The sequence below is a fragment of the Brachyistius frenatus genome, unplaced genomic scaffold (assembly GCF_029030835.1).
Source record: "Brachyistius frenatus isolate BFR_SWC_R1_liver_20210118 unplaced genomic scaffold, ASM2903083v1 Contig_24, whole genome shotgun sequence".
Taxonomy (NCBI): domain Eukaryota; kingdom Metazoa; phylum Chordata; class Actinopteri; family Embiotocidae; genus Brachyistius; species Brachyistius frenatus.
The window spans coordinates 2,381,396-2,396,885 of record NW_027210623.1 but is presented as its reverse complement, the minus strand read 5'-3'; the positions used below and the strand labels follow the sequence as shown (position 1 = coordinate 2,396,885).

Sequence of the window (15,490 nt, the reverse complement as noted above, 5' to 3'; positions counted from 1 at the left end):
GGGATGTTGCTGCAGTGAGCACTGTGCACGATGACTGGCACAAATGATAACTTGAAGCAGCCCGTGGTACACCTCGAGCAGATGAGCTGGGGACTAAATGTACTTTATAGCTGTGTCAGCTTGTATTGTAGAAGGTTGAAGGCTTCGTCTGAGACAGATTCCAGTTTGGAGTCTACATTCCACCTGTGTCTCCAGGGTGTCTGAGAAAAAGCCTTTTTCCACTAGTTTCTTGAGCCTGCTGGCATCCCCGGCCTGGGTGATGTCTCCCCAAAACACAACAGCAAAGAACAAACAGCAACAACAAAAAAGAGACTGGAATAGGCTACAACTCTAACATTTCAAATAAATTTCATATCATTTGAAATGCACAAAAGACTCACAAATGCATATTTGAATCGGCATGACTGTTATCAGTCTTTGTCAAGTGCTGTACGTAAGACTAGACTCATTGCTACAAAGAGAGAAAGACACTGCAGACAACATGAAGACACACACAGACCACTTACAGGTGGGCCTCGTGTCCATTTTCTTGCACAGACACAACGTGTGTGTGTAGAAGTATCTGTATGTCAGCATGCTGTAATGTTTTTTTACACAGCTCCTTTAGGTTCCTCTTGGATCAATTACAAGTCCCACACAGCACAATAGTTAGATTTGTCTCAGGAGCCACACTTGTTCCCCTGCAGGCCCCAGATCGAATCCTACAAGAGCTCTCACTGAATTGTCCTTGTAAAATACAGGGCACCATTTTGTTCCCCAAGAATGATACTTTTCCCCTTTTGGGTGATCAATAACTGTTTTTATCTCTAATTGTAGCACTACACGTGGGCCGGTGCTGTAACTCTTAACCGGAAAAGCAAGTTTTGTCAAAATCCAATAATGGGTGCGTGGCAAACTGTGAGTGTTGAAAGGATGGGAAAAATTTTATATTTAGCACAGAAATACGGCCAATCAGTGTTACAAAAGCCCGAAACACTGTGAGAGGATGCTTCGAATGGATTTTTAAACATCTACATGTAATCAATAGTGTGAACAACAGTGAGACAGACAGACTTTTTGTATGATTATAAAAAACAAGTTCACACTTTAGTAGGAGGATGTAATTAGGCCGCATCAAGAGCTTCATTTGATCATCACGGGCATGAATGTTTACGAAAAGTATTATAAGGACACTGGCTGCAGTTTTAATCTTTTGTTATGTGAACTCCTGCATGAATGATATTAGACTTTTGGATATTTTGGAGTTTCATAAATAACGATAATGGCATGTTGGTAATAGTTGCCATTTTATCACATATTGTCATCACATAATAATCTTGCTGGTGATTCTTTAGGTTTCTCTGCTTTTCAATGAACTGTGACTAAGATGTAGACAGTATTAAATATGGACATTTTAAAGCTGAAACAGCAACTTATCAGTGATACCTCGTAGATAAACTAGTAATGGAGACATGTTTACAGGGTCTCAAAGCTGTATGAATATAGTGCAGAAATATCTAAACTAATAATAAACAATATGTTGGCATGGCTGATGTTTAGTTCCAGCTCTTGCCTGAACTATATTTTTTGATGATGTAGCTCTTTAAATAGATGATACAAAACTAACTCGAAGCCTTTTCCACCTTAATCAGTCTTTTGTAAGTTTTGAATGTGAGTTGGCTTCCATAACAGAAAAAAACAGGTGTTTCCCATGTTTTCCAATTGGAACGCATGTGATCACATGTACGACACGTTTACCACGTCTTGCAACATATGATAACATGAGGAAAACATGGTAAAGTTTTCATATGGGAATCTATGGTCTTCACACATTACACCACCAAAATGTTCCAAAACCACATGTGAAACATGGGCCACGTCACATGTGTATGCTACAAGTAAGTGGATACTGTAATAGGACAGCAAGTTCAAATGCATCCTTTGGGCTTATTTGGTTTTGAGCCGTAACAGGGACAGAAATTGAACATTCATCATTTAAAAGGAAGTAAAACAAATATACATTCTACTCTGGATAATACAAAAACGATGGATAATGCATAAAAAAGCAGCTCTGCTGAACACTGTTTAAAGTGTTTGTATAATTTTTGTCAAAACTAAAGTGGTGGAGCTGGAATTTCTGTTGCAGCACACATTTTTCTTGTGTCGAAACAATGCTGGAGTCAGAAGCAGAATTAGAATTAAAATCCCACACATGGTAAAAATTTTATATACAGTACCATGTCCACTGCGGAAGCGAGTCCTCCTCTTCTCCTCTGACTTCATCCTGGCTTTAATGTACCCCTGACACCTGTACAGGTGAACCAGATTACCATGAGAGTAGGGATCATGTTCATCATCACATGTACATTTCTGACTTTTTCTAATAACAATCACATTGTTTTGTGCTGAACTACACATTTATCAGCAGACCAGAAGTAAGACATCTCACAGGTTTATGGGACTGATGACAAAAGGTGGACAAGTGCACATTTATTCTGACAGCAGAAACTGCCTAAACCAGTTTCAAGTAAAATGTCTGCTGCAGAGTGCCACTTAGCTTCTCCATCTGATGCAACATCATTCATCTTTTGGTTTGCAAAGAGGTCTTGGCTTAAAAATAACAGCAAGCCATTTTTCTCTTTTCTATGACCCATTCCTTAAGAGCAATTTTCTTCTTGCCTTAATGCAATTCTTAAATTTTTCTTCCATTTCCCTTCTTTTCATGCATTCACAATCCCACACATTCAAGGCTTTCAAAGCTCCGTCTCCATAGAGGGAAAGCCTGCACAAAAGTAACAATCAAATACAAGCATTCAGCAAAACGAACAATTTCCATCTTCAGGTGGTCTTAAAAAAATGTCTTCAGGAGTGTTTATTTAAATAGCTTATGAGCCACCTACATCAAAAAACATGATTTATATTTCAACGAAGTTTAGCTGGATTTAGAGAGAGAGATGAAGGAAGGTTTTGTTCACATACTGTAGAGTTTTGACCAACGAGAAAGCAAAAACATGACATTAAAATCTTCCACATCTCTGCAATACACTGCAGGGATAATAACGGGTTTCTGACATATGTCTGGTTTGCTGTAATGTGGGCTCACCTACTGCAATATTGCTTTTATTTGTTACAAGTACAATACACGGTAATTCAGATGAAAATTAGGACAGGGATTGGTATCATTTAAGTGTGCAACACTTAGAAAAAAAAAGACCAGGGAACAAAAATAACATGAGTGCATATCTGAGATTTTCCAAGAAATATGAATAAAGAAAATTTGTTCACATAAATATTGACTAAACATACCCGAAACTGATATCTCACGAGCCTCATGCAAGAACCACTCAGTGGCACAAACAAGTGATTTTCCGGTACTTAAGAGTTTTTGTATTATGTAATACGAGATGAATGCAGATACAGTCGTCCTGTCAACCCTTTTGCTGTGTTGTTTTTTTCCCATAAAGTGAGACACATTACTCCCATTTCTGAACTCAGGTATTTTCACCGTGTGATGTTTGCAAATTGTGTGATCAAAGATGATCATTTCAGCTTGAATTCCAATTAGGCATAAATCTAGACAAAGTATCTGCACTTTCTGGCCATTTTTCATAGTTTATTAATAAGTGCCACTAATGGTAAAACCCTGTGAACCAGAGGCGGACTGAAGACAACAGTCTGAGCCAACCTGTGGAGGTTAATGGAATGGAGCAAACTGCTGGTACATGCATTACATGCTGAGTAATTAGGCAGAAAATTGGTTCAGCCATTTGGAAAATAAGAGTGTCTGCTTGGTGGCAAACAAGAGTCCATTAACAGACTTCTGGATGTAGCGTCACTCTGGAGATTATGAGAAGATTGTGTGTGTGTGCGCGCGTGTGTGTGTGTGTGTGTATGTGTGTGTGCGCGCGCGCGCGCGCGTGCGTGTGTGTGTCTCTGTGTGTGGGGTCTGGTTTTATCGAGCATCAAAGAAAAACAGGAGATGACTTACCGTCCAGTGATGAGGAGGAAGAGGGTGAGGATGACTAAAAGGGAAAAGCCTCCTACAGATGCTGTGACAACCACCAGAACTTGACCCTGATCGGCGATATCAGGATCTGAGAAAAGTGAAGGTGAAACACATGAAAGACTAATCATCCATCCATTTTCTATACTTGCTTTTTCCTGCAAGGTCACAGGGAGGCTGGAGTCTTTCCCAGCTGACTGTGGGCAAAGGCAGAGTAAACTAGACAACTGACAGACTGCTGATACAAAGCTGTCGCAATTTACTGAGCACAAAGAATGTATTACAAAATATTACGTTTCTGTGTTCTTGAATTAAAACACTTTTTTTTATCACTATTTGAAATGCAGCAGAAGGAATCCTCTTATTTTATAGTTTCCTCGTGCATGCTCAGTTTGCTTTTCTTCAACTTATCTGTGAAAGTCACAACAACATTTTAATCATGTAAAACTTAAATGTTAAATTCATGTTAACTGGTCTGCTTCTGTTCTGATTTCAGGGCTCAATTCAGACTGTGTTGTCATTATCAGATTGAGACACACGTTTCATTCATTATATTGTGTGAACACTTGGGTAATTAATCATGCCCAATGGACAATACCCTGCATAGTCAAATGCTCATAAATATGACTATGTCATTTAAATCCATGACATTTTGCCCGCTGATGTGTTCATGGATATTTCTCAGAGGATCTTTTTTTAAATAGATAAATCTTTTTGATTGTGTGTCTCTGTCTGCCTAACATCAGCTTTAGCAGTGTGGCTACTTTTTTTCAATATAAACTGAGGGGTAGCAGGAGACAGAGACCAGGAATGTTCCCTTGATTGATGTGTAAATGTTACATTTTTGTTAAAATTGTTTAATTTTGTACATTTATTCAATGATATTAATTGTCCTTTATTTTGATGAGTGCTTTAACATTTAACTGAGTATAACTTTTTGTTCTTTCAAACCTGGTCTAATACCAACAGCTGGTTGCTAAAATGAATGTAAATACGAAAACAGTCAGATATATATATATATAAAAAAAAAAAAAAGTCTAAATCTCAGCACTGTGTGTGACGTGAGGGTAATGCTAATGCGATGTAGGTAATGCCATGTAAGGCGTCCATTCTATGGGTATATAAAGTCAGATGCACTGATGGGGAGTATACGAATATTAAGGTAGAGATTTACATACATCATCCCCTAAAGTGTTTCTTTTAGGCCCTTGAAGGCTATTTATGCATGAAAACTGTAAAACAGCTTATAAACACTTAAATAAATGGCCCATGCCTGAAGACACACAGATGAGATTCACTGATCCATAGCACAGAATGACCATAAAATGCCTCCAGGGATTTTATAAGGTTGTTGATCAACACTGATCACTTCCCATATCTGGCTTTGAAACTCCCCTCCTCTCCTGTGCATTGTTTTAAAACATAATGCACATGCACAGAAATTTCAAGACAAAAGTAACTGACTGAACATCAGTACCATTCCTCCCTAAAACACAGCCAATATGAACACAAACCACAACACATGCCCATTCCTCCACCCTCGTACCCTCTGCTGCCGTTGCAAACTCAAAGTTGGGGCTGTAGGCTGTGTAGCCAGCAGCAGTGCGAGCGCGCACATGAAAGACATAAACAGTCGAGGGTCTGAGGCCTGTTACCACCACGCTGGGGGATTGGGTCCGTGTCGATGAGTAGCTCAGCTGCTCTTGCTCCTAGAAAAGTACAGATTGCCAGAAATGATAAACAAAAGCCTATTTTGGCAGGACGGATAAATGTGTTTGTGCATAAACTCGTTATCATAGCAATGTCTCAGCAAAAAACATCATTTTTATCCTATTAACTATCAGAGCAGATGGTGAACAAAGCAGAGATAGCGGCACATTACGGATGCATCTGTGTTTCTATGTGGGTTTCTGAATTGCGTGTGTGATCACTTGTGGTGGATTTCAAAAGCTAAAACAACTGCAACTCAACTACAATTAACAGATGGTACATAAGAAAACTTTCAAAAAGTCTTCTTTAGTGTAATAAAAAGCTTTACCTTCTCAAAGTACTTGACTTCATAGTCCACTATGTCTGAAGACGGTTGTTCCACGTCTGACCAGGAGAGGGCAATGCTGTTTTGAGAGGCCCAGTCTTTCCTGACTACACCCACCAGAGGAGGACCTGAAGGTGCAGTGAAAGAGTGCAGGGATTTGAGTCGGCAGTGATTGCAAACCTGTGAGGAGCAGGTTGTTTGGAAGTTAGTGACACCAAAGAGTTCAACTTTCTAAACAACAGCAAAATGTCAGATGTGTTTTTTCACATGATGGATATTTCTTGATAACTGTGAACTCATTTGACTTTTTGTCTGACTTGATTATGATTGTTTGGCTTACTGAAATGTGTTCGTGTCAAAAAGTGAACCTTGATATAAAAGTATAAAAACTGGGAGACACACAAGCAAGAAAAATGGAAAGTTTACACCAGGTTTGAGAAACCCAGAGTCGCCTGACCGAGAAGCCCAGTGGACTGAAGAAATAAATGATCCCAGCCATTTATTTCTTGCGCTACCCACTGCAGCAAACTCAAACGTGAAGTTTGGAGACAGCACTGCAAAACACATTTCCAAAGTCTCTTCAGTCATCAGAAGTAAGATGTAAGCACTGGAAGAAAAAAGAAGAAAAAAAAAAAAAAGAAAACGTTTTACAGCTCCAAACAGAAAATAAAGCAAAACAAACATCTCAAATAGAACTTTGGGGAAAGTGCCTGGTGCCATATACATCTCCCGTCTCCAGCTTTTAGTAAACAATCTACAGTGAAACAGCCTTTGACAAATGTAACAACCTGGTGGCAGTTTGGTGGAGAAATTGTTTCAGTATCACGAGAATACCTAGTAACACGAAAAGGAAGGCCGAGAAACAACCATTTCACTGTCCAGCTCCAGTATAATGTGCAGCCTCTGAGAAACATTTTTGTTAACCAAACCACTGGAGTTATTGCAACTGTTTATCATGTTTGTTATCATTGCTGAATTTGGGAGAATAATTTACACAAGGCTGCTGAGGACATCACAAAATCACCTAGCGGAGATTCAAATATTTACCATCAATTATTCATAAAGCCTCTGCTTGAACAGAATATGATTTGGCAAAAGAATAGATCCAGTCCCTCTGTTGTTGAGCGTGCTGTTTGGGAGATCATTGTTGGAATACAAATTCAGGACCAGATGGATGTCTTAAACTGTCCTCATGCTCAGAGAAGCAGATCACCTTGTCCATAGAGAAGGTCACAGACTGGATGGGACTCTTCAGAAAGGTGACTTGATCCATATGAAGTTAAACACGTCAGGGTGCAGATCTTACTCACATCTTGTCAGGAAGCCAAGATTTTCTAGCAGCAGCTCGACCCAGACACAACGCTTCACAATCCAGCAGCTCAACTTTTAACACGACAAAAAGAGAGAGCAGGAAGAAAAATGGTACAAATAGGAAGTAAGAGTTCGCTGGTGACTCCTGCAAAAATTCACACTCAAGGTGACAGATATGTAAATTTAAGGTGTGTCCAACTTTTACCTTATATCACAGTGCACAAATTCAGACTCCTGATTTAAGTCGATTTAAGTCTGTTTAAATGTGTTTTTCTTTATGAGCCTAAAACTCCAAACTATGTTGTGTCTGTGACATAGAGCCACAAAATCTTGTCACAGTGTTTGAAGGAAAACTATCACTCTTGACAACTGATGTGGAAATTACGGTGTACTGATTTATTTTGGGGCCAGAAATGGGCCGAAATATGTGAAAAAAATAAATGCTATTTACAAGTTACTTGTGTTTTCTGACAATAAAAACTCCAAAGACATAAAAATTACTCATAAAATAAAGAAAAGAAGCAGGAAATTGGTAGCTTGGGGTGCTCTTTGCAGACCCAATGTGTGGAGCTGGCCCTGATCTCGATGTACGCTGCTGTTATTGCTTGTTTCCCTCTCAACTAGTCCCCTGAACTAACCCCAACCCAAACCTCAACCCTCCCTAATGTGGTGCTTCACTAGGCTGGAGCTGGACCTCTGGACTTCTGGACCTCTGTGGGCCTTTAGTGAATTTGTCTCTGCAGTGAGCAACACTTGGGCTTTTTTTGCTCCAAAAATTACATGAGTGGTTCATTGATTTTCAAAATAATTGGAGCTTAATTATCTGTCACTAAACGTCTTATGGTTTCATCTTTAGCCCACGGTACTGACAGAGGGAATCATCTGTAGTCCTCTACTTTAGAATTGGAAGTATCTGCAGGTAAAGACACACAAAACCTGAGGTGAATACCAATGAATCTGAAGAGGAACGTCTACAAAATATATATCAGTCCATGTAAGACCATGCAGCATATACAGCATGTCTACAGTCTAAATCAGGTCCAGAGGCATATTTTTTCACTCTGCAGTTTATGTCTGATTATTCATTTTAAATGTATTTAAAACATTAAAGGGATTCCACATGAAATCCTCAACATCATACAGACCCCAAAATTTGAAATCTGAATGAAGTAACTGAGTGACTTCATGCTTGTGATTTCAAGGAGTCTGTTGAAATGTATCCAAACAAGAATGTTGCCCATAAGTGTAAGCAGGCAGATATACATGCATAACCTACTTTGATGATAAAAATGTTGGGGAGAACCACATCACTGAAGGGGATTTCTGTCTGCAGCATACAGTCCAGTATAATTTTATACATCTATCACTATGTGAGAGAAGCAGCTAGAATTTGAGATTTTCTGTACATTGCCATTTTTTGCTCAAAAAACCCTCCACAATCTTATGCAAGAAGCTATTTTAGGTTCAGCACAAATCAATCTGCTGGTTAGATACCTTCTGCTATGGATGAGCAACTCAAAGAGAACAATTATGGTCATTATAGTTTAATCACAATTCACACAGCAAAAGATAATTGAGAATCTATAAGCTCTAGTGGGTTTATTGGCAACATGTAAAAATAGGTTAACACTCAACTCCAGATGCTCAAACAGATAAAGAAAGGACAGAGAGGGAAGAGGAGAGCGGGGATGAGTGAACAGGGAGAGCTGTAAAGAAATCCCACGAGGTTGCATCTCCCTAGCATCTGAGCATATAAATAGATGTGAGCCTTATTCCCAGAGCAAGGGGGGGGGGGGAAGAACAGAAGACAATCCACTGGAGGAAAGGGGAAAAGAGCAAAGTAAGACAGAGAAAATCTCCTGAATCAGGACACCACCCAACAGAGGAAAACGCTCACACGTGGATTTAGCATGAGAACTTTGCGTGACCTGTTGTGGTTGTTTTGTAAAAGGAAGGATCACGATGATGGCGGTATCTGAGCCAAAACATTATTTTAAACAAAGATGAGAGAAATTGCTGACTTAAATTTTGAGACATGCACCTTTAGCTTTTTTAACAGCTCTAAATATGCAGAGCAGCGGGAGCTCTGAAATGTGCTCATCCTGAAACGATGTCATGGTGGTGAACTCACGGAAGATGTGAAGCTATAATCAAACTTTAACTTTACCACAGGCCAGACATGTACATTTAGGAATGTAATGCGACTTAAAAACTGACTTATTGCACTGTTTGGACCATCACGGAGTCCGAGTCGAATATTATCTAAAATGAGTGAGAGGACAACTTATTTAAAACCCATCGCAATTTGTCAGTAATTAATTATTAATAAGTATTCATTTATCTGATTTAGAAAACAGATATGATGAACAAGAGTACAATCTGTAGAGTACAAACTGTCTTCTAGTTCATACTGTACTCTTCAGATTGTGCTCATGTTCATCATACTCGTTTTATTTCTGTGCACAAATTTGTAGTGATGTAATCTTTTTTTTTTCTTTTTTTTTTGAACACACATGTGATTCCTTTCAGCAAAAGGTTCAATGCATCATTAAATCTCATATTTTGTGAGGGATTTGATTTAATTATATATTGAAATTGAAATTATTTTGTCAGGCTCCACAAATATAAAAGATAATCTGCATGACCACCAAAACATGTAAACATGACAAGATCTTCAGTTCAAATTGCCACAGGCAACATCTTCAGCCTCTGCTGAGACACCTTCTTTTAAAAAAAATCTTACATAAGATCACTTTTACCATAGTCTGTATTTTTGGATGCCTCCTCTGGCCCTCTTGTCGGAGCACATTTTGGCTCTGTGCAACACAACACCTTACACGAATTTGCACTGATTTCTCTGTGCCTCTTCACAGAAATACTGCAGTGAACTTTGTGGGAGGACTCTTTGGGGAGAAACGCTCTTCTGAGCAACAACTACAGCGAATTCTCAGCAGAGTGCAGTTCACCCTTCATGAACACAGAAATCATCCTGCTCACTCTGCTTTGCACTGCTGCCTCCAGAGGTGAACAGCTGATGACCTTCATCAGAAAACCACCATCCACTGCGTTACGGTGAAATAAAACATGGAGCAAAGTACACACAAATGGCTATTCAAGATGATTAACTGTGTTACCTGCGAATCCATGACTAAACAGATATTGCTTAGCTCTTATGGCCACAAAACTAAATGATAATTCCAGGCAATAAGCACTCCTCTCTGTTCAGAGACAAAGTGATCATGCATCTTGCTTAATGAGCATTATAACTTATCAAGGTTAGACAAGCACGCAGGCAATTGGGAAGAGAAATTATTAGTAATTCTGATTAATAGGTTTGGCATAATTAAAAGCATAATGAGGCATTAATGTACAATTTACAAACAGATAGCATGCCAACACAAAATAAATCGTCCCCCCTTCTTCTCACCAAAAAAAAATTCAGTTGATTGCTAATTCTGCTTTTGATTGGCTATTATTCCATCATTGGCATAATATCACAATCAATTATATGAATTACCTTGCGGCATCTGTTTTAATTGGCAATGAGGCTGTCTGTCCCGAGTCAAACAAAACAGAAGTTTAGGCAAAAGCTAAAGCAAACATTTCTTTCAATTGGAGTGAGCTATTTGAATTCATAGTGTTTGAAGAGTTTTGCATGTAGAGCTTTAATTAGTCTAAATAGATTCTCTAATGTTGCTCTGTTATTAAAAAGCATCATTAAAAAGGTTCTTGGAAGGTTTTCCTTTTAGGGGCTATTTTGAGTGGATTGTAGTTGTGTTCGTGTAAAAAAACCCGCAAATGTTCTGAGCTAACAGAGATGTTTCCCATGATATAGCACGTGTGCAGTCGGCATCTGCTGCCAGCGTTGTCACGGAAATAACGTTCCAAACCAAGTTTAGGTGGAGATAAGTCTGCCTTTTTATTTCAATTTAGATTATTGAAACTTGAGGAGTATCGTCTGTTTGCTGAAAAGCAGCTAAAACAGCTAAATCTAGTGTATAATTCTATAATGGCAGTCAGTCAAAGAAAAGATGAATCACTGGTTTAAAGGAAGTAGCAGAAGGAGAGTGTGCAAATGTCATATGTGTATTAATCTGTTTGCCCGCTTGTTTCCATGCGTGTCTGGCAGTGTGTGCATACAGTACGTCTACTGAGGAAAGGCAGTTTGACAAGTTAATCCACTCTAAACATCCTAATGGGAACATCCCCACGGGCTGCTTCTCCTCCTCCGTGGAGATTATTTTGCATTCCTACTTCCTCCCATCAGGCTAGCTGCCTTTGCCAGAGAGAGCGGTATGAAGTGACACATATACAGCTGACATCTGGTTTCCATGGTATGATGACAGCCTGTCAGCACACATTTCATTTCTAAAAATAACACCTTAATACAAACATTTCTGCTGTATAATACAGGAGAAATAATAATGAGAAATGACTGTTCTGGTTGTTTCTTTTCTTGAATGAACAGGAGAAAATAACTATATAAAGGTCATATTTATGAATTACACTTCAAAGTCTGCCATTTATAAACACAATAGGAACACGTGCATGGGCTAACTTCTAGACAACAAACATGCAATAGCGTTTTCCTCCCCTCCACTTAGTCTAGGCGCCTTGCTGCTGCTCTTTCACTAAATCCTTAATGCTGCCTCACTCTCATTGCATCTCACAGCTTTTGACACTGGAAGCTGTTGAATTACCTTCCATATTTGTGTGTAGAAATTGGGCAGAAGTTTAAACATTGTAATTTGGATCACAGATTGACAAATCATCCTAATTATTTTACTTTGGGTAAGGCGATTGGCTCGTCCACCGCTGTGGTCCAGACTGAAACATCTCAACAAGTACTGGATGGATTACGTTGAAATATGGCACCGACATTCATGTTTTTCACAAGATGAATCCTGCTAACTTTGGTAATCCTGTGAATTTTCATCTTGGGCCATCACCAGGTCAAAACATTTATTAAAAGTATATTTGATTTATATATGTATATTTTTCCCCAGCACTTCTGTTTACTGCTAAATAACTGAAAGTTAATTGACTCCCATCATAATGTAGTCCCAACATCTCAGGAGCTGATTGTGTCACGTCCGTTTCAGGAGTTAAAATCTTTCCAACACGCCCTCATACCAAAACAACACAATAGGTCTATTTTCAAAGGCTCCTAAAATGATATAGATAAGTCTTTTTTGTGCGCTCTACAGGACCAACATATCCTGATACCTCAATGACAGAGTGGATCATTTGCCAAAATGACATTTATGACCCTTGGACAGTGCCAGCGGCAGGTGTACTGAACCTTCACCATCATGGTAGCAATAATAAACACAAAGCTAACATTTCGAAAACAGTTGCAGCCCAGTAAGTTTAGGCACCAAAATCACTTGTGTAGGTTTTGGAAAAGATCATGGTTTGTCTTAAAATAAATATTTTTGTTACGCAATTTAAGATTAAGTTAAATAACTTATGTAAAATCGCTTCCATACATAAATTTAAATAACTCAATGTCGACTTATTCACACAGGACACAAACAGAGGTCTCCTCAGTACTCTGTTGATCCATCAAACCACCGCATGCCTCCTGCCCAACGTGGGCTTGGTCCCTCTGCGTCGCACCACAACCACGAAAGGTCACCTACACAAACATTAGTTGTTTTAATCTACTTACCCAATAGACCAGTGTTTTCATTTTCTGGGCTGTTCCTGCAGCTTTTTCATACAATATCAATAATTTAAGCTTATCAGCTTCATAGTTTTAAACCACAGCCATCAGTCTTGATTAAATAACTATAAGGTGTGTCAAACTTAAAAAGGCTACAGCTGTTTCTTCAGTGTGGCAGATCCATATTTCATCAACATTTGGAATATTAATATCAAGGGCTTTGGATATGAATCGCCACCCCTCAAAAAAACTTGATTTGGACATCCTTTGTATGTTGTTTGTATTTTCCAGATCTTTTGATATTTCTATCATTCAGTGTCCTCAGTTTCATACAAACCAAAATTATCTTCTTCTTTTTTTTTTTTCTGTGGGCTGAAAAGTAAATGGCAAAACAGTACTAATACAATTATGGCAACCTATTATTAGCCCCAATATTTTTTTTTAGCACAGATATACCCACAATTCCCTATTTTAATATCAGAGCCATTGTTAACAGATGAGCGTCAATCTTGTTCTCATCAGAATTTCCTCTCAAAACCTGATTGCTGCGCATGTTGAAAAGGGGGGAAAAAAAGCACATCGAGTACATCCAAGTATAATTTATTAATCAACTCTCTTCCCTTCTTTCATCTCAACCTCCTCCATCAATTATTCCATCAATATTCTTGCTCTTAAAATATAAAACACTGGTTGACCTTCAGGCCTCTTATTTTTTACTATTTCAAGCCTAAGACGATGCTCCCTGGTGAACTGGTGGCTGTAGTTGACTCTACGTCTGCTGAGTTCTGCTAATTAGGAATAGGTTCAGGTCACACTGGCTCTGTCAGCTCCTCCAGGGTAAGAAGGGGGTTTCACCTATTGACACATTAGGCTGGACGGAGAGAGACAGACACTGTCTGTGCTCAAGAAAGTGAGAGGCAAATGTAGCCCTCCCATTACTGGAGTATCAATATCTTCATCTGCTCCAAGCTGTGATACAAACACAGTATTCATGATGTATGAAACTGGTATTATGTAACTACAGAATATTAATGGATCGTGTTTAGGAACTAATATTGGCCAGAACAAATGGAAAATAGAGACTGAAGAGGTTCTGTCAACTAAAATTTTCCATTTTCCAACGACACTCCCTCCTGTCCGACAGTCATGATGCATCAAAGTTATGTTAGGTGCATCTGGGCGTTTTGGACATTAGCAAGATGAACTTGAATAGAACTAAAAATCCTGGCAGTTTTCGTAACCTAGGTTACTAGTTTGTAAATTTAAAACCTATAGACTCTGGCTCTACTATCCAACAGGCTGAACCACCAAGCCAACACTCCATGCCATGCCACCGGGATTAAAATGAAAAATGTTCACAATATTTAGTGGTTTGCCACGTGCTGTCTCAGCCCTGCAACATATCTTAACATTTTTTTTATGTAATTATGAAATCCACTGCCACAACTAACATCTATTTTTCTTTTTTTTCCAAACCTTCATTCACTAAATAATCCATTATCAACTCATCCACTAATTGCTTTAGCCCTCATGAAATTAGTTATTCATTTGAACTCTCATTCAGGTTGAGAGACCATATCAAATCAAGTCAATCCTATGTGCGCTGGGAAGCATATCGGCTTATCCTCATTCCCATGGTTGGATTTGAAGACAGTAAAATAAACTGAATCAGAAGGTTGTACTGAAATGAACAAAAACTCTGCAACTCACCAGCGTGGTGTGTATTGACAGTAACATTTGCCAGCGAGCGTGCAGCCACACCCAGCCCAGAGACGCCATTCACGGCCTCCACGTGGAAGGTGTAGTTGGCATGCCTTGCAAAGTCTAGTATTGCCACAGAGGTACCAGTGATACCAAGCGGCCGTGGGATGAAGCGTAGTTCCGGCTCACATGGTTCGCACTGTGTCACAACACTGTCGCCATCACTTCCATCACAGCGCTGGCACAGGATGTTGTAAGTGATGTCCCTCCTGCCTCCTGCATCGCTAGGAGGCATCCACTGCAAGAAGAGTGCGGTGTCATTGATCAATGAGACCAGGTTCCTGGGAGCTGATGGAGGCCCTGAAGAGAAAAGAGAAGGAATTATAGACAGATTTTCATCGGTGAATCACTTGTCACTTTTTAAGATGGATCTTCTTCAGATCACACTACACATGACCTTGAAGATGAAGCGAGAGTGGGCACACCCCCACAGTCTGACAATTAGAGGCCCTTTAGCAGCTACTGAGCATAATTTGAAACTTTAGCATGTGTGTTTAGTGTCCAAGTACAGTAGGTGTGTGGGTGGTTGGCTTATATCCTGCTGTATTTCATTCCAACAGCTTGTGTCAGTTTCCTGGAAAAAACTATGGCAGTTCATATTTTTTCCCAGTTTTCACAGCTGTGCAATGTCAGAGTTGGCAAATAAATCAGAACTGTTGTGAGTGAGTCTTTGAATATGTGCATGTAGGCGTGTGGATGCTAAGCTTTGAGAAGGCTCTAAGTGTTTCATTACAGT

At 39.2% G+C, this 15,490-nt stretch overlaps 1 protein-coding gene across 4 annotated transcripts in view; it reads right to left on the bottom strand.

Annotated features, from left to right (window-relative positions):
• LOC138620491 (ephrin type-A receptor 6-like) overlaps window positions 1-15,490 on the bottom strand; it is a 53,455-nt gene that overhangs the window by 4,580 nt on the left and 33,385 nt on the right. For all 4 annotated transcript variants that reach the window (XM_069697741.1, XM_069697743.1, XM_069697742.1 and 1 more), the window contains exons 8-12: window positions 14,704-15,054; window positions 6,021-6,145; window positions 5,529-5,691; window positions 3,968-4,073; window positions 2,217-2,287 (exon numbers count right to left, since the gene is read on the bottom strand). In XM_069697741.1, coding sequence (XP_069553842.1) covers window positions 2,217-2,287; window positions 3,968-4,073; window positions 5,529-5,691; window positions 6,021-6,145; window positions 14,704-15,054 — 816 coding nt within the window. The remainder of the gene's footprint in view (window positions 1-2,216; window positions 2,288-3,967; window positions 4,074-5,528; window positions 5,692-6,020; window positions 6,146-14,703; window positions 15,055-15,490) is intronic.